This window comes from Oncorhynchus gorbuscha, linkage group LG03 (assembly GCF_021184085.1).
Source record: "Oncorhynchus gorbuscha isolate QuinsamMale2020 ecotype Even-year linkage group LG03, OgorEven_v1.0, whole genome shotgun sequence".
In the NCBI taxonomy this organism is placed as follows: domain Eukaryota; kingdom Metazoa; phylum Chordata; class Actinopteri; order Salmoniformes; family Salmonidae; genus Oncorhynchus; species Oncorhynchus gorbuscha.
In genome coordinates this window covers 4,809,940-4,832,439 of record NC_060175.1, presented here as the reverse complement: position 1 = coordinate 4,832,439, position 22,500 = coordinate 4,809,940, and the positions used below count along the sequence as shown (strand labels likewise).

Sequence of the window (22,500 nt, the reverse complement as noted above, 5' to 3'; positions counted from 1 at the left end):
AACATAATAAACGGCTCTCTATCCACCGGATGTGTACCAAACTCACTAAATGGCATTAATAAAGCCTCTCTTGAAAAAGCCAAACCTTGACCCATCAGAAAAAACTATTGGCCTATATCAAATCTCTGATTCCTCTCTATTTAAAATTTTAAAAAAGCTTCCTGAAGAAATAACGATTACGTGTACGAAACGCTTCAGTCTGGTTTTAGACTAGGTGCCCGGGCTATATGACTGTTCATAGCACTGAGACTGCACTTGTGAAGGTGATAAATTACCTTTTAATGGTGTCAGACAAGGCTCTGTGCCTGTCCTCACGCTCCTAGACATTTTTACCGCTTTCATCACAATTACAATATTCTTTTGGAAAACAAGTCAGTCTATTCTTTTGGAAAACTTAATTGGTCTACACAGACAAGTTCTTGCTGGTTTAGAAATAAATAAAAACCCTGGAATGAGTAGGTGTGTCCAAACTTTTGACTGGAACTTTCTTAATTAATATGATTAATATTATGGTGTTTCTATTCCAAGAAAAATGAAAAACTCTTTGGGTTTCCTTTAGGATGGAAAATATGGCGCTGTACAACGTGACGGTGGGCAGTACCGTATTGGGCTATTTAGCTAAAGAATCCCTGTGCCGTGCGGGCACGCGCGGGAGACCGATGTTCAATTGCCCGACAGGGAGGAAGGAGTAGGCTGTCCTTGAAAATAAGAATTTGTTCTTAATCTCTAGCGTCGAGCAATCCCGTATCCGGGAGCGTAATTATAGCCTCAAGCTCATTACCATAACGCAACGTTAACTATCCATGAAAATCGCAAATGAAATGAAATAAATATATTGGCTCACAAGCTTAGCCTTTTGTTAACAACACTGTCATCTCAGATTTTCAAAATATGCTTTTCAACCATAGCTACACAAGCATTTGTGTAAGAGTATTGATAGCTAGCATAGCATTAAGCATAGCATTCAGCAGGCAACATTTTCACAACACCAAGAAAAACATTCAAATAAAATAATTTACCTTTGAAGAACTTCGGATGTTTTCAATGAGGAGACTCTCAGTTAGATAGCAAATGTTCCGTTTTTCCAAAAAGATTACTTGTGTAGGAGAAATCGTTCCGTTTTGTTCATCACGTTTGTGTCCCCCAGGGCTCTGTTCTAGGCCCTCTCCTATTCTCGCTATACACCAAGTCACTTGGCTCTGTCATAACCTCACATGGTCTCTCCTATCATTGCTATGCAGACGACACACAATTAATCTTCTCCTTTCCCCCTTCTGATGACCAGGTGGCGAATCGCATCTCTGCATGTCTGGCAGACATATCAGTGTGGATGACGGATCGCCACCTCAAGCTGAACCTCGGCAAGACGGAGCTGCTCTTCCTCCCGGGGAAGGACTGCCCGTTCCATGATCTCGCCATCACGGTTGACAACTCCATTGTGTCCTCCTCCCAGAGCTCTAAGAACCTTGGCGTGATCCTGGACAACACCCTGTCGTTCTCAACTAAAATCAAGGCGGTGGCCCGTTCCTGTAGGTTCATGCTCTACAACATCCGCAGAGTACGACCCTGCCTCACACAGGAAGCGGCGCAGGTCCTAATCCAGGCACTTGTCATCTCCCGTCTGAAGTACTGCAACTCGCTGTTGGCTGGGCTCCCTGCCTGTGCCATTAAACCCCTACAACTCATCCAGAACGCCACAGCCCGTCTGGTGTTCAACCTTCCCAAGTTCTCTCACGTCACCCCGCTCCTCCGCTCTCTCCACTGGCTTCCAGTTGAAGCTCGCATCCGCTACAAGACCATGGTGCTTGCCTACGGAGCTGTGAGGGGAACGGCACCTCAGTACCTCCAGGCTCTGATCAGGCCCTACACCCAAACAAGGGCACTGCGTTCATCCACCTCTGGCCTGCTCGCCTCCCTACCACTGAGGAAGTACAGCTCCCGCTCAGCCCAGTCAAACTGTTCGCTGCTCTGGCCCCCCAATGGTGGAACAAACTCCCTCACGACGCCAGGACAGCGGAGTCAATCACCACCTTCCGGAGACACCTGAAACCCCACCTCTTTAAGGAATACCTAGGATAGGATAAGTAATCCCTCTCACCCCAACCCCCCCTTTTAGATCTAGATGCACTATTGTAAAGTGACTGTTCCACTGGATGTCATAAGGTGAATGCACCAATTTGTAAGTCGCTCTGGATAAGAGCGTCTGCTAAATGACTTAAATGTAAATGTAAATGTAAGAAAAAAATCTGAAAATGCAGTCTCTACAACGGCGAACTTTTTACCAAATTAACTCCATAATATCGACAGAAACATGGCAAACGTTGTTTAGAATCAATCCTCAAGGTGTTTTTCACACATCTATTCGATGATAAATCATTCGTGGCAGCTGTGTTTCTCCTCGAAGCAAACGAAAAATACACGCAGCAAGTTTATCGTTGACTTTTTGAATTTAAAAAAATGACGTTACGTTATGAAACGCAATTTTTTTCCGTTTATCACAGTCTTCATAGATCGATATCTAGGCTATATATGGACCGATTTAATCGAAAAAAGACCCAATAGTGATTATGGGACATCTAGGAGTGCCAACAAAGAAGATGGTCAAAGGTAATGAATGTTTTATATTTTATTTGTGCGGTTTGTGTAGCGACGACTATGCTAATTATTTTGTTTACGTCCCCTGCGGGTCTTTTGGGGTGTTACATGCTATCAGATAATTAAAGACAGAGTTAATGAGTACTTGAGGTCACCGAGAAAGTCTGTACATGGGCCTGCTCTCCCTTATGTAAGGAATTAGGCACTTGCGCCACTTCCAGGAATTGTTCAAAGTGAACCGGATTACATGAGGCCGAGGTTTCAGTGCCTACAGCTTCCAGGCCCCAGGCGGGTGAAGGTGAACGGCAACAAACGGGCCTTGTTGTCGTCGCCCCCCCCCCCCCCCCCCATGCTAGACTTTTGCGCCCCCTCCTGCTTGTGTGGTCGAGGAGATCTTCGTGGTCTCTCTCTCTCTCATTGCCATCCCTCAGGACTACCTGGCCTGACAACTCCTATCTGTCCCCGTCACCCAGAACACATGGTTGTGCTGCTGATCCAGTTTCTGCTGTTCTGCCTGCGGCTATGGAGCCCTGTTTACCGGTAGTGCTACCTTGTCCCGGACCTGCAGTTTCGACCCTCTCTCTCCACCACACCTGCTGTCTTGACCTCTGACTACTCAGCCGACATTTACTCCTGAGGTGCTGAACTGTTGCACCCAGTACAACCACTGTGATTATTATGTGGGTAGTGCACTATGTAGGGCAAAGGGTGCCATTTGAGATGCAGGGAGAGAGAGGAACACAGAGGGACTAGGCCTACAACACATATTGTAGTGGACGGCGGGGCAGGGAATCAAACCCCGGGTCACTGGAGAGAAAGGCAAAAAAAATAAAAAATACACATTGCACCAATAGTCTTCAGTTCAGTCTATAATGACCAGGCTGTAGTCTTCCGGTCAGTCTATAATGACCAGGCTGTAGTCTTCAGGTCAGTCTATAATGACCAGGCTGTAGTCTTCAGGTCAGTCTATAATGACCAGGCTGTAGTCTTCCGGTCAGTCTATAATGACCAGGCTGTAGTCTTCCGGTCAGTCTATAATGACCAGGCTGTAGTCTTCAGGTCAGTTTACAATGACCAGGCTGTAGTCTTCAGTTCAGTCTATAATGACCAGGCTGTAGTCTTCAGGTCAGTCTATAATGACCAGGCTGTAGTCTTCAGTTCAGTCTATAATGACCAGGCTGTAGTCTTCAGTTCAGTCTACAATGGCCAGGCTGTAGTCTTCAGGTCAGTCTATAATGACCAGACTGGGTAACAGCTATTAGAGACCATTACATCAGACATAGGCTTCAACCCCTCAGCATGTTACATGACATAGAGACCCCTCAGCATGTCACACGACATAGAGACCCCTCAGCATGTCACACGACATAGAGACCCCTCAGCATGTCACATGACATAGAGACCCCTCAGCATGTCACACGACATAGATGACCCCTCAGCATGTCACACGACATAGAGACCCATCAGCATGTTACACGACATAGAGACCCATCAGCATGTCACACGACATAGAGACCCCTCAGAGAGGAGGGAGGGGATGAGAGGACAGGGAGGGAGGGTGGAGGAGAGGGAAGAGGGATGGAGGGTGGAGAGGGGGAAGCTAGAAGGTAGAGAGAGAGGAAGAGGGAGATAGACAGGTGGAGTAGGAGCAGGGAAGAAACGAGGCAGCCTGGGAGGGAGGGAGGGAGGGAGGGAGGGAGGGAGGGAGGGAGGGAGGGAGGGAGGGAGGGAGGGAGGGAGGGAGGGAGGGAGGGAGGGGGAGGGAGGGAGGGAGGGAGGGAGGGAGGGAGGGAGGGAGGGAGGGAGGGGCATCTCCAAACCCAGAGCAGCAACCCTCACTGGTACATTCAGGTAGAGCAGCAACCCTCACTGGTACATTCAGGTAGAGCAGCAACCCTCACTGGTACCTTCAGGTAGAGCAGCAACCCTCACTGGTACCTTCAGGTAGAGCAGCAACCCTCACTGGTACATTCAGGTAGAGCAGAAAACACTCTAAAAGTTTCCAAAACGGTCAAAATATTGTCTGTGAGTATAACAGAACTGATATTGCAGGCGAAACCCTTAGGAAAAACCAATCAGGAAGTGCCTCTTATTTTGAAACCCTTCTGTTCCTATGCATTCCTTTCCTCCATTTAAAGGGATATCAACCAGAATCAGTTTTCTCTGGCTTCCCTAAGGTGTCAGTCTTTAGACATAGTTTAAGGCTTTTATTTTGAAAAATGAGCGTGAAAGATCACATTGCGTAAGTGGATAGGTGGAGGCTCTCAGAGTGAGTTTTTGCGCTACAGAGTAAAGCCGCCATTGTTCCTCCCGCTGTTATTGAAAAACCTACACACTCGGTTGATATATTATCGAATATATATTTTAAAAAACTACCCAAGGAATGATTGTAAAAAACGGTTGACATGTTTCTGTGGACATTACGGAAACTATTTGGAATTTCCTTCTGCGTTGTCGTGACCGCTCTTTCCTGTGGATTTCTGAACATAACGTGACAAACAAACGGAGGTATTTTGGGTATAAAAATAATCTCTAGGAACAAAAGGAAAAGGAATTTGTTGTGTAACTGGGAGTCTCGTGAGTGAAAACATCCAAAGATCATCAAAGGTAAATGGTTAATTTGATTGCTTTTCTGATTTTCGTGACCAAGCTTCCTGATGCTAAGTGTACATAATGCTATGCGGGGATATCGATAAACTTACACAAACGCTTGGATTGCTGTCGCTGTAAAGCCTAATTTCAAAATCAGAGACGACAGGAGGATTAACAAAAGGCTAAGCTGTGTTTTGCAATATTGCACTTCTGATTTCATGAATATTTTTTAGTAATATTATTTGACTGTTGCGCTATGCTATTCAGCAGTTGCTGACGAAAATGATCCCGCGACAGGGATGGGTAGTGTTAAGAACAAATTCTTATTTACACTGACGGCCTACCGGGGAACAGTGGTTTAACTGGTCTAGGAACAGTGGGGTTAACTGGCCTAGGAACAGTGGGTTAACTGGTCTAGGAACAGTGGGTTAACTGGCCTAGGAACAGTGGGTTAACTGGCCTAGGAACAGTGGGTTAACTGGTCTAGGAACAGTGGGTTAACTGGTCTAGGAACAGTGGGTTAACTGGCCTAGGAACAGTGGGTTAACTGGTCTAGGAACAGTGGGTTAACTGGTCTAGGAACAGTGGGTTAACTGGTCTAGGAACAGTGGGTTAACTGGTCTAGGAACAGTGGGTTAACTGGTCTAGGAACAGTGGGTTAACTGGTCTAGGAACAGTGGGGTAACTGGTCTAGGAACAGTGGAACAGTGGGTTAACTGGTCTAGGAACAGTGGGTTAACTGGTCTAGGAACAGTGGTTTAACTGGTCTAGGAACAGTGGTTTAACTGGTCTAGGAACAGAGGGTTAACTGGTCTAGGAACAGTGGGTTAACTGGTCTAGGAACAGTGGGTTAACTGGTCTAGGAACAGTGGGTTAACTGGTCTAGGAACAGTGGGTTAACTGGTCTAGGAACAGTGGTTTAACTGGTCTAGGAACAATGGTTTAACTGGTCTAGGAACAGTGGTTTAACTGGTCTAGGAACAGTGGGTTAACTGGTCTAGGAACAGTGGGTTAACTGGTCTAGGAACAGTGGGTTAACTGGTCTAGGAACAGTGGGTTAACTGGTCTAGGAACAGTGGGTTAACTGGTCTAGGAACAGTGGGTTAACTGGTCTAGGAACAGTGGGTTAACTGGTCTAGGAACAGTGGGTTAACTGGTCTAGGAACAGTGGGTTAACTGGTCTAGGAACAGTGGTTTAACTGGTCTAGGAACAGTGGGTTAACTGGTCTAGGAACAGTGGGTTAACTGGTCTAGGAACAGTGGTTTAACTGGTCTAGGAACAGTGGGTTAACTGGTCTAGGAACAGTGGGTTAACTGGTCTAGGAACAGTGGGTTAACTGGTCTAGGAACAGTGGGTTAACTGGTCTAGGAACAGTGGGTTAACTGGTCTAGGAACAGTGGGTTAACTGGTCTAGGAACAGTGGGTTAACTGGTCTAGGAACAGTGGGTTAACTGGTCTAGGAACAGTGGGTTAACTGGTCTAGGAACAGTGGGTTAACTGGTCTAGGAACAGTGGGTTAACTGGTCTAGGAACAGTGGGTTAACTGGTCTAGGAACAGTGGGTTAACTGGTCTAGGAACAGTGGGTTAACTGGTCTAGGAACAGTGGGTTAACTGGTCTAGGAACAGAGGGTTAACTGGTCTAGGAACAGAGGGTTAACTGGTCTAGGAACAGTGGGTTAACTGGTCTAGGAACAGTGGGGTTAACTGGTCTAGGAACAGGGTTAACTGGTCTAGGAACAGAGGGTTAACTGGTCTAGGAACAGTGGGTTAACTGGTCTAGGAACAGTGGGTTAACTGGTCTAGGAACAGTGGGTTAACTGGCCTAGGAACAGTGGGTTAACTGGCCTAGGAACAGTGGGTTAACTGGTCTAGGAACAGTGGGTTAACTGGTCTAGGAACAGTGGGTTAACTGGTCTAGGAACAGTGGGTTAACTGGTCTAGGAACAGTGGGTTAACTGGTCTAGGAACAGTGGGTTAACTGGTCTAGGAACAGTGGGTTAACTGGTCTAGGAACGGTGGGTTAACTGGTCTAGGAACAGTGGGTTAACTGGTCTAGGAACAGTGGGTTAACTGGTCTAGGGAACAGTGGGTTAACTGGTCTAGGAACAGTGGGTTAACTGGTCTAGGAACAGTGGGTTAACTGGTCTAGGAACAGTGGGTTAACTGGTCTAGGAACAGTGGGTTAACTGGTCTGGGAACAGTGGGTTAACTGGTCTAGGAACAGTGGGTTAACTGGTCTAGGAACAGTGGGTTAACTGGTCTAGGAACAGTGGGTTAACTGGTCTAGGAACAGTGGGTTAACTGGTCTAGGAACAGTGGGTTAACTGGCCTAGGAACAGTGGGTTAACTGGTCTAGGAACAGTGGGTTAACTGGTCTAGGAACAGTGGGTTAACTGGTCTAGGAACAGTGGGTTAACTGGTCTAGGAACAGTGGGTTAACTGGTCTAGGAACAGTGGGTTAACTGGTCTGGGAACAGTCGGTTAACTGGTCTAGGAACAGTGGGTTAACTGGTCTAGGAACAGTGGGTTAACTGGTCTAGGAACAGTGGGGTTAACTGGTCTAGGAACAGTGGGTTAACTGGTCTAGGAACAGTGGGTTAACTGGTCTAGGAACAGTGGGTTAACTGCTTTTGTTCAGGTGCAGAAGGACAGATTTTTTATAAACTTGTCAACTCGGGGATTCGATCAAGTAAACCTTTCGGTTACTGGTCCAACGCTCTAACCACTAGACTACCTGGCACCCCTGATTGAGATGAGGAGGTTACAACCATCAGGAGAACTACAATGACACCCTATTCCCCTATATTTTCTGCACTACTTTTCATCAGAGCCCTATGGAGAATAGGATGTAATTTGGGATGCAGTCCTAGCTTAGGGCCTGGAACCAATTACATCCTGTCACAGAGTCATCCCCCGAACATTCCCCAACAAAAAAATCAGAGGGACATTCCAAACATTCCGTGGTAGTTTACCTGCCTATGGTGCAAGAACTTCCTGGAGTCTCCAGGGAAAGCTGCTCCTCCTCCTCCTGCAGCTCCTCCTCCTCCTCCTGCAGCTCCTCCTCCTGCAGCTGCTCCTCCTCCTCCTCCAAGGTCGACGCAGGTCTCCGTCTGCTGTAGAACTTCTCCGTAGTCAGTTGATTTAAAATTAGTCTTCCACACCATAGCCTGTGTTGGGTAGAAAAGTGGAAAACTGAGTACAACATGTCTATGACGGCCGGAGAGGATTGTTGACGAATTAGAAAGCATCTTAGACATAAATCATATAAAATATCTTCTCCGTCTCGCTCAAAACAGATTTTTAAAAATCATTGAAAAACTAATCAGAAAGTTTTTCCCTTCGTCTCTGTCTATCTTGAGCCGAGCTGACAAGGTACAAATCTGTCGTTCTGCCCCTGAACAGGCAGTTAACCCACTGTTCCCAGGCCGTCATCTGTTCTTAACTGACTTGCCTGGTTAAATAAAGGTCAAATTAAAAAATTAAAATTAAAAATCTTAACAAGCCGTCGGTGTGTATTGTTGTGGATATTGTGGATAGTCAGATTAATATAATAGTTTGATTAAAATGTTTACATGCTTTGCAAGAAGAACGGTTTCTCCTAATAATCCTGTTTCCATGGACACGATTGGGACTCTTGATAAATGCAGAAAAATCGGCAATTTTGGGAGGCATTATCGGACATTTTAAGTTTGTATGTGGAAACGACTTCTTAGACCCATAGATTCAGTTGTTCCAAACTCACTTCACTGGCACTAAAAGAGGGAGGCTCGCTCGGCTGCTGTTAGCACGCACCCAGGTCAAATACAAAGCTGAAAACGCCCATTAAGGTGTTTACATGTCCTAATAATTAGAAATATTACTCTGATAACTAGGTGTTTTAAATCAGCGTATACTTACGCTGATCAAGACAAGCGATGTGAGGTGGTTACTATTGTATAATCTGCCTACTGCCATCAGTTTAATATCTAATTATTACTGTGTCTGTAAACATATGGTGCTAAGGGGTAACTAGCCCCTCCCTAAGAACAATGTCTAATTATTACTGTGTCTGTAAACATATGGTGCTAAGGGGTAACAAGCGGTGTGAGGTGGTTACTATTGTATAATCTGCCTACTGCCATCAGTTTAATATCTAATTATTACTGTGTCTGTAAACATATGGTGCTAAGGGGTAACTAGCCCCTCCCTAAGAACAATGTCTAATTATTACTGTGCATGTTAAGGGGTATCTAGCCCCTCCCTAAGAACAATGTCTAATTATTACTGTGCATGTAAAGATATGGTGCTAAGGGGTAACTAGCCCCTCCCTAAGAACAATGTCTAATTATTACTGTGCATGTTAAGGGGTAACTAGCCCCTCCCTAAGAACAATATCTAATTATTACTGCGCATGTAAAACATACTGAATTTGTGTGAGGGAGGGAGGGAGGGAGGGAGGGAGGGAGGGAGGGAGGGAGGGAGGGAGGGAGGTAGGTAGGTAGGTAGGTAGGTAGGTAGGTAGGTAGGTAGGTAGGTAGGTAGGTAGGTAGGTAGGTAGGTAGGTAGGTAGGTAGGTAGGTAGGTAGGTAGGTGTGCGTGCGTGTACAGTGCATTCGGAGAGTATCCAGACCCCTTTACTTTTTCCACATTTTGTTAAGTTACAGCCTTATTCTAAATTTGATTCAATAGTTTTTTTTTTCATCAATTTACACACAATACCCCATAATGACAAAGAAAAAAAAAGTTTGATACATTTATGCAAATGTATAAAAAATAAAAAACTGAAATATCACATTTACATAAGTATTCAGACCCTTTACTCAGTACTTTTCAGAAGCACATTTGGCAGCGATTACAGTCTCGAATCTTCTTGGGTACAAAAGCTAATTTCAATTTACAAAAAAAAAAATGTTTTCATCATTTGAGCTTCTAGTGATGAAATCTATGCAGCCTACTCAATCACTTTTTATAGCTACAGTTTACAGGCCTCCTGGGCCACATACAGCGTTCCTCACTGAGTTCCCTGAATTCCTATCGGACCTTGTAGTCATAGCAGATAATATTCACATTTTTGGTGACTTTAATATTCACATGGAAAAAAGTCCAAAGACCCACTCCAAAAGGCTTTCGGAGCCATCATCGACTCAGTGGGTTTTGTCCAACATGTCTCTGGACCTACTCACTGTCACAGTCATACTCTGGACCTAGTTTTGTCCAGTGGAATAAATGTTGTGGATCTTAATGTTTTTCCTCATAATCCTGGACTATCGGACAACCATTTTATTACGTTTTGCAATCGCAACATATAATCTGCTCAGACCCCAACCAAGGATCATCAAAAGCCATGCTATGAATTCTCAGACAACCCAACAATTCCTTGATGCCCTTCCAGACTCCCTCCACCTACCCAAGGATGTCAGAGTACAAAAATCAGTTAACCATCTGAGGAACTCAATTTAACCCTAGATGCAGTCGCACCACTAAATAAAACAAACATTTGTCATAAGAAACTAGCTCTCTGGTATACAGAAAATACCAGAGCCCTGAAGCAAGCTTCCAGAAAATTGGAACGGAAGTGGCGCCACACCAAACTGGAAGTCGTCCGACTAGCTTGGAAAGACAGTACCGTGCAGTACCGAAGAGCCCTCAATGCTGCTCGATCATCCTATTGTTCCAACTTAATTGTGGAAAATAAGAACAATCCTAAATTTATTTTTGATACTGTCGCAAAGCTAACTAAAAAGCAGCATTCCCCAAGACAGGATGTCTTTCACTTCAGCAGTGATAAATTCATGAACTTCTTTGAGGAAAAGATCATGATCATTAGAAAGCAAATTACGGACTCTTCCTCCAAAGCTCAGTTGTCCTACCAAACTCACTAAAAGTGGCAGTAATAAAGCCTCTCTTAAGAAAGCCAAACCTTGACCCAGAAAATATAACAAACTAAAATTGGCCTATATCGAATCTCCCATTCCTCTCCAAAATGTTTGAAAAAGCTGTTGCGCAGTGTTCCTCAAGGTTCCGTTTTAGGACCACTATTGTTTTCACTATATATTTTACCTCTTGGTGATGTCATTCAGAAACATAATGTTAACTTTCACTGCTATGCGGATGACACACAGCTGTACATTTCAATGAAACATGGTGAAGCCCCAACATTGCCCTCCCTGGAAGCCTGTGTTTCAAACATAAGGAAGTGGATAGCGGCACATGTTCTACTTTTAAACTCGGACAAATATAATCTGACAATATTTAATTGTTTTATTTATCCGTTATTTTACCAGGGGCTCTTTATCCTGGGGAATAGTTACAGGGGAGAGGAGGGGATGAATGAGCCAATTGTGGATTCAGAATTTAGCCAGGACACCGGGGTTAACACCCCTACTCTCACGATAAGTGTCGTGGGAGAGTCAGAACACCCGTTTAACCCTACACAGGGCAGTGTCCCCAATCGCTACCCTGCGGCATTGTGATATTTTTTAGACTAGAGAAAAGAGTGCCTCCTACTGGCCCTCCAACAGCACTTCCAGCAGCATCTGGTCTCCCATCCAGGAACTGACCAGGACCAACCCTGCTTAGCTTCAGAAGCAAGCCAGCAATTAATCTTGATGGTTGTACAGTCGTCTCAAATAAAACTGAAAGACCTCGGCGTTACTCTGGACCCTGATCTCTCTTTTGACGAACGTATCAAGACTGTTTCAAGGACAGCTTTTTTCCATCTACGTAACATTGCAAAACTTTGAAACTTTCTGTCCAAAAATGATGCAGAAAAATTTCACCATGCTTTTGTCACTTCTAGGTTAGACTACTGCAATGCTCTACTTTCCGGCTAGGGAAGAAGAGAGGAGGGAACAGCAGGGGGAGGGAACAGCAGGGAGGAGGGAACAGCAGGGAGGAGGGAACAGCAGGGAGGAGGGAACAGCAGGGAGGAGGGAACAGCAGGGAGGAGGGAACAGCAGGGAGGAGGGAAAAGCAGGGAGGATGGAACAGCAGGGAGGAGGGAAGAAGAGAGGACGGAACAGCGGGGAGGAGGGAACAGCAGGGAGGAAGGAACAGCAGGGAGGAGGGAACAGCAGGGAGGAGGGAACAGCAGGGAGGAGGGAACAGCAGGAGGAGGGAACAGCAGGGAGGAGGGAACAGCAGGGAGGAGGGAACAGCAGGGAGGAAGGAACAGCAGGGAGGAGGGAACAGCAGGGAGGAGGGAACAGCAGGGAGGAGGGAACAGCAGGGAGGAGGGAACAGCAGGGAGGGGGGAACAGCAGGCTGCCACAGTCTCCATCACGTGAAGAGAGGAGGGAACAGCAGGCTGCCACAGTCTCCATCACGTGAAGAGAGGAGGGAAGAAGAGAGGAGGGAAGAAGAGAGGAGGGAAGAAGAGAGGAGGGAAGAAGAGAGGAGGGAAGAAGAGAGGAGAGAAGAAGAGAGGAGAGAAGAAGAGAGGAGGGAAGAAGAGAGGAGAGAAGAAGAGAGGAGAGAAGAAGAGAGGAGGGAAGAAGAGAGGAGAGAAGAAGAGAGGAGGGAAGAAGAGAGGAGGGAAGAAGAGAGGAGGGAAGAAGAGAGGAGGGAAGAAGAGAGGAGAGAAGAAGAGAGGAGGGAAGAAGAGAGGAGAGAAGAAGAGAGGAGGGAAGAAGAGAGGAGGGAAGAAGAGAGGAGAGAAGAAGAGAGGAGGGAAGAAGAGAGGAGGGAAGAAGAGAGGAGAGAAGAAGAGAGGAGGGAAGAAGAGAGGAGGGAAGAACAAAGGAGGGAAGAAGAAAGGAGGGAAGAAGAAAGGAGGGAAGAAGAGAGGAGAGAAGAAGAGAGGAGGGAAGAAGAGAGGAGAGAAGAAGAAAGGAGGGAAGAAGAGAGGAGAGAAGAAGAAAGGAGGGAAGAAGAGAGGAGGGAAGAAGAGAGGAGGGAACAGCAGGCTGCCACAGTCTCCATCACGTACCAGAAGAGAGGAGAGAAGAAGAGAGGAGAGAAGCACTGTGTTTTCACCCATTGAACAACAGTATATAACTCTTTTTTTTTTAAGTGTGCTACTTCCTGGAATACGACGTGTCACATTCATGTCATATAAATGATGTGATTAAACCATTTTTCATTCAATCCCATGTAAACAATCCCCCCAGTCTCACCTGTTCATCAGATCCTCCTGAGGCAAAGTAGTCTCCGGTCCTAGAGAACGTGACACATGTGACTGGGCCCTGGAAACACACATATATATTTTTTTACGGCATATGGCATAAGGTATACATCATATACAGCTAATGTATAGTCAAACAATAGGACTTACTAGGTCAGAGTGACACGTAACAATAGAACGAGATGAAAGAGAAGCAGGGAGAGAGGAGAGGAGAAAGAGGAGAAAAGAGGAGAGGAGAGGAGAGGAGAGGAGAGGAGAGGAGAGGAGAGGAGAGGAGAGGAGAGGAGAGGAGAGGAGAGGAGAGGAGAGGAGAGGAGAGGAGAGGAGAGGAGAGGAGAGGAGAGGAGAGGAGAGGAGAGGAGAGGAGAGGAGAGGAGAGGAGAGGAGAGGAGAGGAGAGGAGAGGAGAGGAGGGAGAGGAGAGGAGAAAGAGGAGAGGAGAAAGAGGAGAGGAGAGACAGAGAGAGAGAGAGACAGAGAGACAGAGAGAGACAGAGACAGAGAGAGACAGAGAGAGACAGAGAGAGACAGAGAGAGACAGAGAGAGACAGAGAGACAGAGAGACAGAGAGGAGACAGAGAGAGACAGAGAGAGACAGAGAGAGACAGAGAGACTGAGAGGAGACAGAGGAGAGACAGAGGAGAGACAGAGGAGAGACAGAGGAGAGACAGAGGAGAGACAGAGAGACAGAGAGACAGAGAGACAGAGAGACGACAGAGAGACAGAGGAGAGACAGAGGAGAGACAGAGGAGAGGAGAGGAGAGGAGAGGAATAAATAATCAGACACAGGACATGAGGAACAGATGGTCTGCTCCCCTCATCAGCGTTCTCTAGCCAGTCCAGTCTGCTGTGTGTGTGTGTGTGTGTGTGTGTGTGTGTGTGTGTGTGTGTGTGTGTGTGTGTGTGTGTGTGTGTGTGTGTGTGTGTGTGTGTGTGTGTGTGTGTGTGTGTGTGTGTGTGTGTGTGTGTGTGTGTGTGTGTGTGTGTGTGTGTGTGTGTGTGTGTGTGTGTGTGTGTGTGTGTGTGTGTTTAGTGATAGCACAGTAGTCTCGTCTGGTAGTGTGAGTCATTACGATGAATCAGAGATCTGATAGACACACAGTCTTGTAACCTCCTGTCCTGGTCACAAGACACCAGCTCCTCCTAGTTACGAGACACCAGCTCCTCCTAGTTACGAGACACCAGTTCCTCCTGGGTACGAGACACCAGCTCCCCCTGGTTACGAGACACCAGCCCCTCCTGGTTACGAGACACCAGCCCCTCCTGGTTACGAGACACCAGCCCCTCCTGGTTACGAGACACCAGCCCCTCCTGGTTACGAGACACCCAACCAGCCCCTCCTGGTTACGAGACACCCAACCAGCTCCTTCTGGTTACGAGACACCCAACCAGCCCCTCCTGGTTACGAGACCCAACCAGCTCCTCCTGGTTACGAGACCCAACCCAACCAGCCCCTCCTGGTTACGAGACCCAACCAGCCCCTCCTGGTTACGAGACACCCAACCAGCCCCTCCTGGTTACGAGACACAACAAGCACCTCCTAGTTACGAGACACCAGTTCCTCCTGGGTACGAGACACCAGCTCCCCCTGGTTACGAGACACCAGCCCCTCCTGGTTACGAGACACCAGCCCCTCCTGGTTATGAGACACCAGCCCCTCCTGGTTATGAGACACCCAACCAGCCCCTCCTGGTTACGAGACACCCAACCAGCTCCTTCTGGTTACGAGACACCCAACCAGCCCCTCCTGGTTACGAGACCCAACCAGCTCCTCCTGGTTACGAGACCCAACCCAACCAGCCCCTCCTGGTTACGAGACCCAACCAGCCCCTCCTGGTTACGAGACACCCAACCAGCCCCTCCTGGTTACGAGACACAACAAGCACCTCCTGGTTACGAGACCCAACCAGCACCTCCTGGTTACGAGACCCAACCAGCTCCTCCTGGTTACGAGACACCCAATCAGCTCCTCCTGATTACGAGACCCAACCAGCCCCTCCTGGTTACGAGACACCAGCCCCTCCTGGTTACGAGACCCAAGCCCCTCTTGGTTACGAGACACCCAACCAGCCCCTCCTGGTTACGAGACACCCAACCAGCCCCTCCTGGTTACGAGACCCAACCAGCTCCTCCTGATTACGAGACCCAACCAGCTCCCCCTGATTACAAGACACCAGCCCCTCCTGGTCACCCAGGATATGGGAGGGTTGGGCCGGGGCAGGCCGTCATTGTAAATAAGAATTTGTTCTTAACTGACTTGCCTAGTTAAATAAAAGGTGGAACACACACACACAGCATCAGAATACACCATGTGGGTTGACAGAGACAGAGATTTGAAGGTGAGGAGTCATCATGACAACACCACCTACTTCCACAGCACAAAGGAGTGCCTCTTCCAAACCTAAAATAAAAACACTTCTCTTTGAGGCTCATACAGCCACTCCCATTAAAATGCATTCTAAAGGGAGAAGAGAAGAATTATAAAAAGAGGGAAGAGAAGGAGAGAAAAATAACATGTGAAAGAGAGTAGAAAGAGATAAGACATAGAGAGACAGAGAAAGATAACATATATAACAGAGAGAGATAACAGACATAACAGAGAGAGATAGCAGACATAACAGAGAGAGAGACAGAGAGAGATAAGACATAACTGAGAGAGAAAAAGAGAGACAGAGAGAAAGAGAGATAACAGACAAAACAGAGAGAGATAGCAGACATAACAGAGAGAGAGAGAGAGAGAGATAAGACATAACAGAGAGAGAGAAAAAGCGAGAGACAGAGAGAGATAACAGACATAACAGAGAGAGAGAGACAGAGAGAGATAACAGACATAACAGAGAGACAGAGAGAGATAACAGACATAACAGAGAGAGAGAAAGAGACAGAGAGAGAGAGAAAGAGAGAGAGAGAGATAACAGACATAACAGAGAGAGAGAGAAAGAGAAAGAGAGAGAGAAAAAGAGAGAGAGAGAGATAACAGACATAACAGAGAGAGAGAAAGAGACAGAGAGAGAGAGAAAAGAGAGAGAGAGATAACAGACATAACAGAGAGAGAGAGAGAGAGAGAAAGAGAGCTACAGAGAGAGCGTCAACAGTAACCTTGGGAAAATCCTCTGTATTATCATTAACAACAGACTCGTACATTTCCTCAATGAAAACAATGTACTGAGCAAATGTAAAATTGGCTTTTTACCAAATTACCGTACAACAGACCATGTATTCACCCTGCACACCCTAATTGACAACCAAACAAACCAAAACAAAGGCAAAGTCTTCTCATGCTTTGTTGATTTTTTAAAAAGCCTTTGACTCAACGTGGCATGAGGGTCTGCTATACAAATTGATGGAAAGTGGTGTTGGGGGTAAAACATACAACATTATAAAATCCATGTACACAAACAACAAGTGTGCGGTTAAAATTGGCCAAAAACAAACAGATTTCTTCACACAGGGTCGTGGGGTGAGACAGGGATGCAGCTTAAGCCCCACCCTCTTCAATATATATATATCAACGAATTGGCGTGGGCACTAGAAACGTCCGCAGCACCTGGCCTCACCCTACTAGAATCTGAAGTAAAATGTCTACTGTTTGCTGATGACCTGGTGCTTCTGTCACCAACCAAGGAGGGCCTACAGCAGCACCTAGATCTTCTGCACAGATTCTGTCAGACCTGGGCCCTGACAGTAAATCTCAGAAAGACCAAAATAATGGTGTTCCAAAAAAGGTCCAGTCACCAGGACCACAAATACAAATTCCATCTAGACACTGTTGCCCTAGAGCACACAAAAAAACTATACATACCTCGGCCTAAACATCAGCGCCAACCAAGAATTCACAAAATGGGACAAACACCAAATTGAGACTCTGCACGCAGAATTCTGCAAAAATATCCTCCGTGTACAACGTAAAACAGCAAATAATGCATGCAGAGCAGAATTAGGCCGATACCCACTAATTATCAAAATCCAGAAAAGAGCCATTACATTCTACAACCACCTAAAAGGAAGCAATTCCCAAACCTTCCATAACAAAGCCATCACCTGCAGAGAGATTAACCTGGAGAAGAGTCCCCTAATTTCCGAATACCTGACCACTGTGACTGACCCAAACTTAAGGAAAGCTTTGACTATGTACAGACTCAGTGAGCATAGCCTTGCTATTGAGAAAGGCCGCCGTAGGCAGACATGGCTCTCAAGAGAAGACAGGCTATGTGCACACTGCCCACAAAATGAGGTGGAAACTGAGCTGCACTTCCTAACCTCCTGCCCAATGTATGACCATATTAGAGAGACATATTTCCCTCAGATTACACAGATCCACAAAGAATTCGAAAACAAATCCAATTTTGATAAACTCCCATATCTACTGGTGAAATTCCACAGTGTGCCATCACAGCAGCAAGATGTGTGACCTGTTGCCACAAGAAAAGGGCAACCAGTGAAGAACAAAACCATTGTAAATACAATATAATAATAATATTTATGTTTATTTATTTTCCCTTGTGCACGCACCACATTCCATTATTTTTTTGTTATTTTACACTTTTGAAACAAGTTTTAAAAAATCATTTCACGTCACCAATTTGGACAATTTACTATGTTAATTACATGAAATCCAAGTTCAAAGTTCAAATCCATTTCAATTACAGGTTGTAATGCAACTAAATAGGAAAAATGCCAAGGGGGATGAACTCTTTTGCAAGGCACTTGTTCACACTGTAACAGAGAGAGACAGATAATGAGAAGAAGCCAGACGGGTTTCCGTTTATTTGCGTTGTTTAACTTTTTTACATTTTATTTGCAAATTTTGTACATAATGTTTTCCACTACCGTCCCTTATGTCCGAAAATAACTTCTGGACATCAGGACTGTGATGACTCACCACGGACTGGCAGAATCCTTGTTTTACTTTAACGAGTCTGACGCGAACGATATACTGCTTTCTCGGGAACAAGCCCAGATCGCCGTGATTTGCGTGAAGAGGTGGAGAAAAAGGGGCCGGAGGGCAGGCTGCCTTCTGAGAATTTATAGGCGATCAAATAAACCCCCACTTCCTTCCATTCTGCTGGCAAACGTCCAATCTTTGGAGAATAAAATAGATGACCTACGGGGAAGATTAAACTACCAACATGACATTCAAAACTGTAACATCTTATGCTTCACGGAGTCGTGGCTGAACAACGACACTATCAACATACAGCTGGCTGGTTTTACGATGTACCGGCAGGATTGAACAGCAGCATCTGGTAAGACAAGGGGTGGCGGACTATGTATTTTTGTAAATAACAGCTTGTGCACGATATCTAAGGAAGTCTCAAGCTATTGCTCGCCTGAGGTAGAATATCTCATGATAAGCTGTAGACCACACCATCTAACTAGAGAGTCTGTATTTGTTGTAGCTGTCTACATACCACCAGTCAGAGGCACTAAGACAGCATTAAATTAGCTGTATTCCGCCATAAGCAAACAAGAAAACGCTCCCCAAAGGTGGCGCTCCTAGTGGCCGGGGACTTTAATGCAAGGAAACTTAAATCTGTTTTACCAAATTTCTATCAGCATGTTGAATGTGCAACCAGAGGGGAAAAAACTCCAGACCACCTTTACTCCACACACTAAGATGCAAACAAAGCTCTCCCTCACCCTCCATTTGGTAAATCTGACCATAATTCTATCCTCCTGATTCCTGCTTACAAAAAAATTATTAAAGCAGGAAGCACCAGTAACTCAGTCAATAAATATATATATATATATATATATGGATATATGGATATATATGGATATATGGAGATATATGGAGATAAACAGAGAGTACATAGCAGCAGAATACCTGACCACCGTGACTGACCCAAATTTAAGGAAAACGTTGACTATTTACAGACTCAGTGAGCATATCCTTGCTATTGGCAGACCTGGCTCTCAAGAGAAGACAGGCTATGTGCACACGGCCCACAAAATGAAGTGGAAACTGAGCTGCACTTCCTAACCTCCTGCCAAATGTATGACCATATTAGAGACACATATTTCCCTCAGATTACACAGATCCACAAAGAATTCGAAAACTCCCATATCTACTGGGTGAAATACCACAGTGTGCCATCACAGCAACACGATTTGTGACCTGTTGTCACAAGAAAAGGGAAACCAGTGAAGAACAAACATCGTAAACACAACCCATATTTATGCTTATTTATTTTCCCTTGTGTACTTTAACCATTTGCACATCGTTACAACACTGAATATATAATTTGTGACATTTTAAATGTCTTTATTCTTTTGAAACTTCTGTGAGTGTAATGTTTACTGTTCACTTTTATTGTTTATTTCACTTTTGTTTATTATCTACATCACTTGCTTTGGCAATGTTAACATAGGTTACCCAATAAAGCCCTTAAATTGAATTGAGAGATGAGAGACATAACAGAGACAGAGAGACGATTGTTGTTGGGGGAGGACGCAGAGAGTTGTGGGTTGGCAGCGCACTACATTGCTGCCTGCCATAAATTGAGGGACAGTGTCTGACAGACCAATCAACCTGTCTCTACTGTATGCTTATTGAATGTTATTTTGACCCTTGGTTATTGTTGTTACTGGTGTCCCGTTGACAATTTAGATTGTTATTATTTTTCATATTGTAAATATCCAAAGTAAGCTTTGGCAAACTGTACATTGTTTACGTCATGCCAATAAAGCAAATTGAATTGGATTGAATTGAGAGAGCGAGAGAGAAAGATAGAGAGAGATAAAAGAGAAGAGAGACATAACAGAGAGAGAGAGAGAGAGAGATAACAGAGAAAGAGAGAGACATAACAGAGAGAGAGAGAGACATAACAGACAGAGAGAGAGAGAGAGAGAGAGAGAGATAACAGAGAAAGAGATAACAGAGAGAGAGAGAAAGAGAGAGAGAGAGAGACATAACAGAGCGAGAGAGAGATCCCAGCCAGAGACAGAAAGACAGAGACATAACTTCCTCCTCTCCTCCTCCCAGCCAGAGAGATAACAGAGAAAGAGAGAGACATAACTCCTCCCCTCCCAGAGAGAGAGAGAGAGATAACAGAGAAAGAGAGAGACATAACAGAGAGAGCAGAGAGAGAGAGAGAGAGATAACAGAGAAAGAGAGAGACATAACCCAGCCAGAGAGCAGAGAGAGAAGAGAAGAGAGAGAGAGAGAGAGAGATAACAGAGAAAGAGAGCAGATAACAGAGAAAGAGAGAGACATAACAGAGAGAGAGAGAAAGAGAGAGACATAACAGCCAGAGCAGAGAGAGAGAACCTTCCTCCCTCCCCTCCCAGCCAGCAGTAGAGAGAGAGAGAAGAGAGAGAGAGAGAGATAACAGAGAAAGCCAGAGCAGATAACAGAGAAAGAGAGACATTCCTCCCCTCCTCCCAGAGAGAGAGAGACATAACAGAGCGAGAGAACCTTCCTCCCCTCCCCTCCCAGCCAGAGCAGTATGAAGAGAACCTTCCTCCTCTCCTCCCCTCCCAGCCAGAGCAGTATGAAGAGAACCTTCCTCCTCTCCTCCCCTCCCAGCCAGAGCAGTATGAAGAGAACCTTCCTCCTCTCCTCCCCTCCCAGCCAGAGCAGTATGAAGAGAACCTTCCTCCTCTCCTCCCCTCCCAGCCAGAGCAGTATGAAGAGAACCTTCCTCCCTCCTCCCCTCCCAGCCAGAGCAGTATGAAGAGAACCTTCCTCCTCTCCTCCCCTCCCAGCCAGAGCAGTATGAAGAGAACCTTCCTCCTCTCCTCCCCTCCCAGCCAGAGCAGTATGAAGAGAACCTTCCTCCCCTCCTCCTCTCCCTCCCCTCCCAGCCAGAGCAGTATGAAGAGAACCTTCCTCCTCTCCTCCCCTCCCAGCCAGAGCAGTATGAAGAGAACCTTCCTCCTCTCCTCCCCTCCCAGCCAGAGCAGTATGAAGAGAACCTTCCTCCTCTCCTCCCCTCCCAGCCAGAGCAGTATGAAGAGAACCTTCCTCCTCCCTCCCCTCCCAGCCAGAGCAGTATGAAGAGAACCTTCCTCCCCTCCCAGCCCCTGAAGAGAACCTCCTCCCTCCCCTCCCAGCCAGAGCAGTATGAAGAGAACCTTCCTCCCCCTCCCCTCCCAGCCAGAGCAGTATGAAGAGAACCTTCCTCCTCTCCTCCCCTCCCAGCCAGAGCAGTATGAAGAGAACCTTCCTCCCCTCCCCTCCCAGCCAGAGCAGTATGAAGAGAACCTTCCTCCTCCCCTCCCCTCCCAGCCAGAGCAGTATGAAGAGAACCTTCCTCCTCCTCTCCCCTCCCAGCCAGAGCAGTATGAAGAGAACCTTCCTCCTCTCCTCCCCTCCCAGCCAGAGCAGTATGAAGAGAACCTTCCTCCCCTCCCCTCCCCTCCCAGCCAGAGCAGTATGAAGAGAACCTTCCTCCTCTCCCCTCCCCTCCCAGCCAGAGCAGTATGAAGAGAACCTTCCTCCTCCTCCCCTCCCCTCCCAGCCAGAGCAGTATGAAGAGAACCTCCTCCTCCTCTCCCCTCCCCTCCCAGCCAGAGCAGTATGAAGAGAACCTTCCTCCCCTCCTCACCCTCCCCTCTCCTCCCCTTCCCCTCCCAGCCAGAGAGCAGTATGAAGAGAACCTTCCTCCCCTCCTCCCCCTCCCCTCTCCTCCCCTCTCCCCTCCAGCCAGAGCAGCATGAAGAAAACCTTCCTCCCTCCTCACCCTCCCCTCCTCCCCTCCCCTCCAGCCAGAGCAGTATGAAGAGAACCTTCCTCCCCCCTCCCCCCCCTCCCCTCTCCTCCCCCTTCCCCTCCCAGCCAGAGAGCAGCATGAAGAAAACCTTCCTCCTCCTCACCCTCCCCCTCCCCTCCCAGCCAGAGAGCAGTATGAAGAAAACCTTCCTCCCTCCTTCCCTCCAGAGCCCTGAAGAGAACCTTCCTCCTCTCCTCCCCTCCCAGCCAGAGAGCAGTATGAAGAGAACCTTCCTCCTCTCCTCCCCTCCCAGCCAGAGCAGTATGAAGAGAACCTTCCTCCTCTCCTCCCCTCCCAGCCAGAGCAGTATGAAGAGAACCTTCCTCCTCCCTCCCCTCCCAGCCAGAGCAGTATGAAGAGAACCTTCCTCCTCCCTCCCCTCCCAGCCAGAGCAGTATGAAGAGAACCTTCCTCCTCTCCTCCCCTCCCAGCCAGAGCAGTATGAAGAGAACCTTCCTCCCCTCCCCTCCCAGCCAGAGCAGTATGAAGAGAACCTT

At 46.7% G+C, this 22,500-nt stretch overlaps 1 protein-coding gene across 1 annotated transcript in view; it reads right to left on the bottom strand.

Moving 5' to 3' along the window:
• poc1a (POC1 centriolar protein A) overlaps positions 1–22,500 on the bottom strand; it is a 95,886-nt gene that overhangs the window by 46,782 nt on the left and 26,604 nt on the right. The window contains exons 8-9 of the mRNA XM_046333746.1: positions 13,283–13,351; positions 8,162–8,356 (exon numbers count right to left, since the gene is read on the bottom strand). Of these exons, the coding sequence (XP_046189702.1) occupies positions 8,162–8,356; positions 13,283–13,351 (264 nt within the window). The remainder of the gene's footprint in view (positions 1–8,161; positions 8,357–13,282; positions 13,352–22,500) is intronic.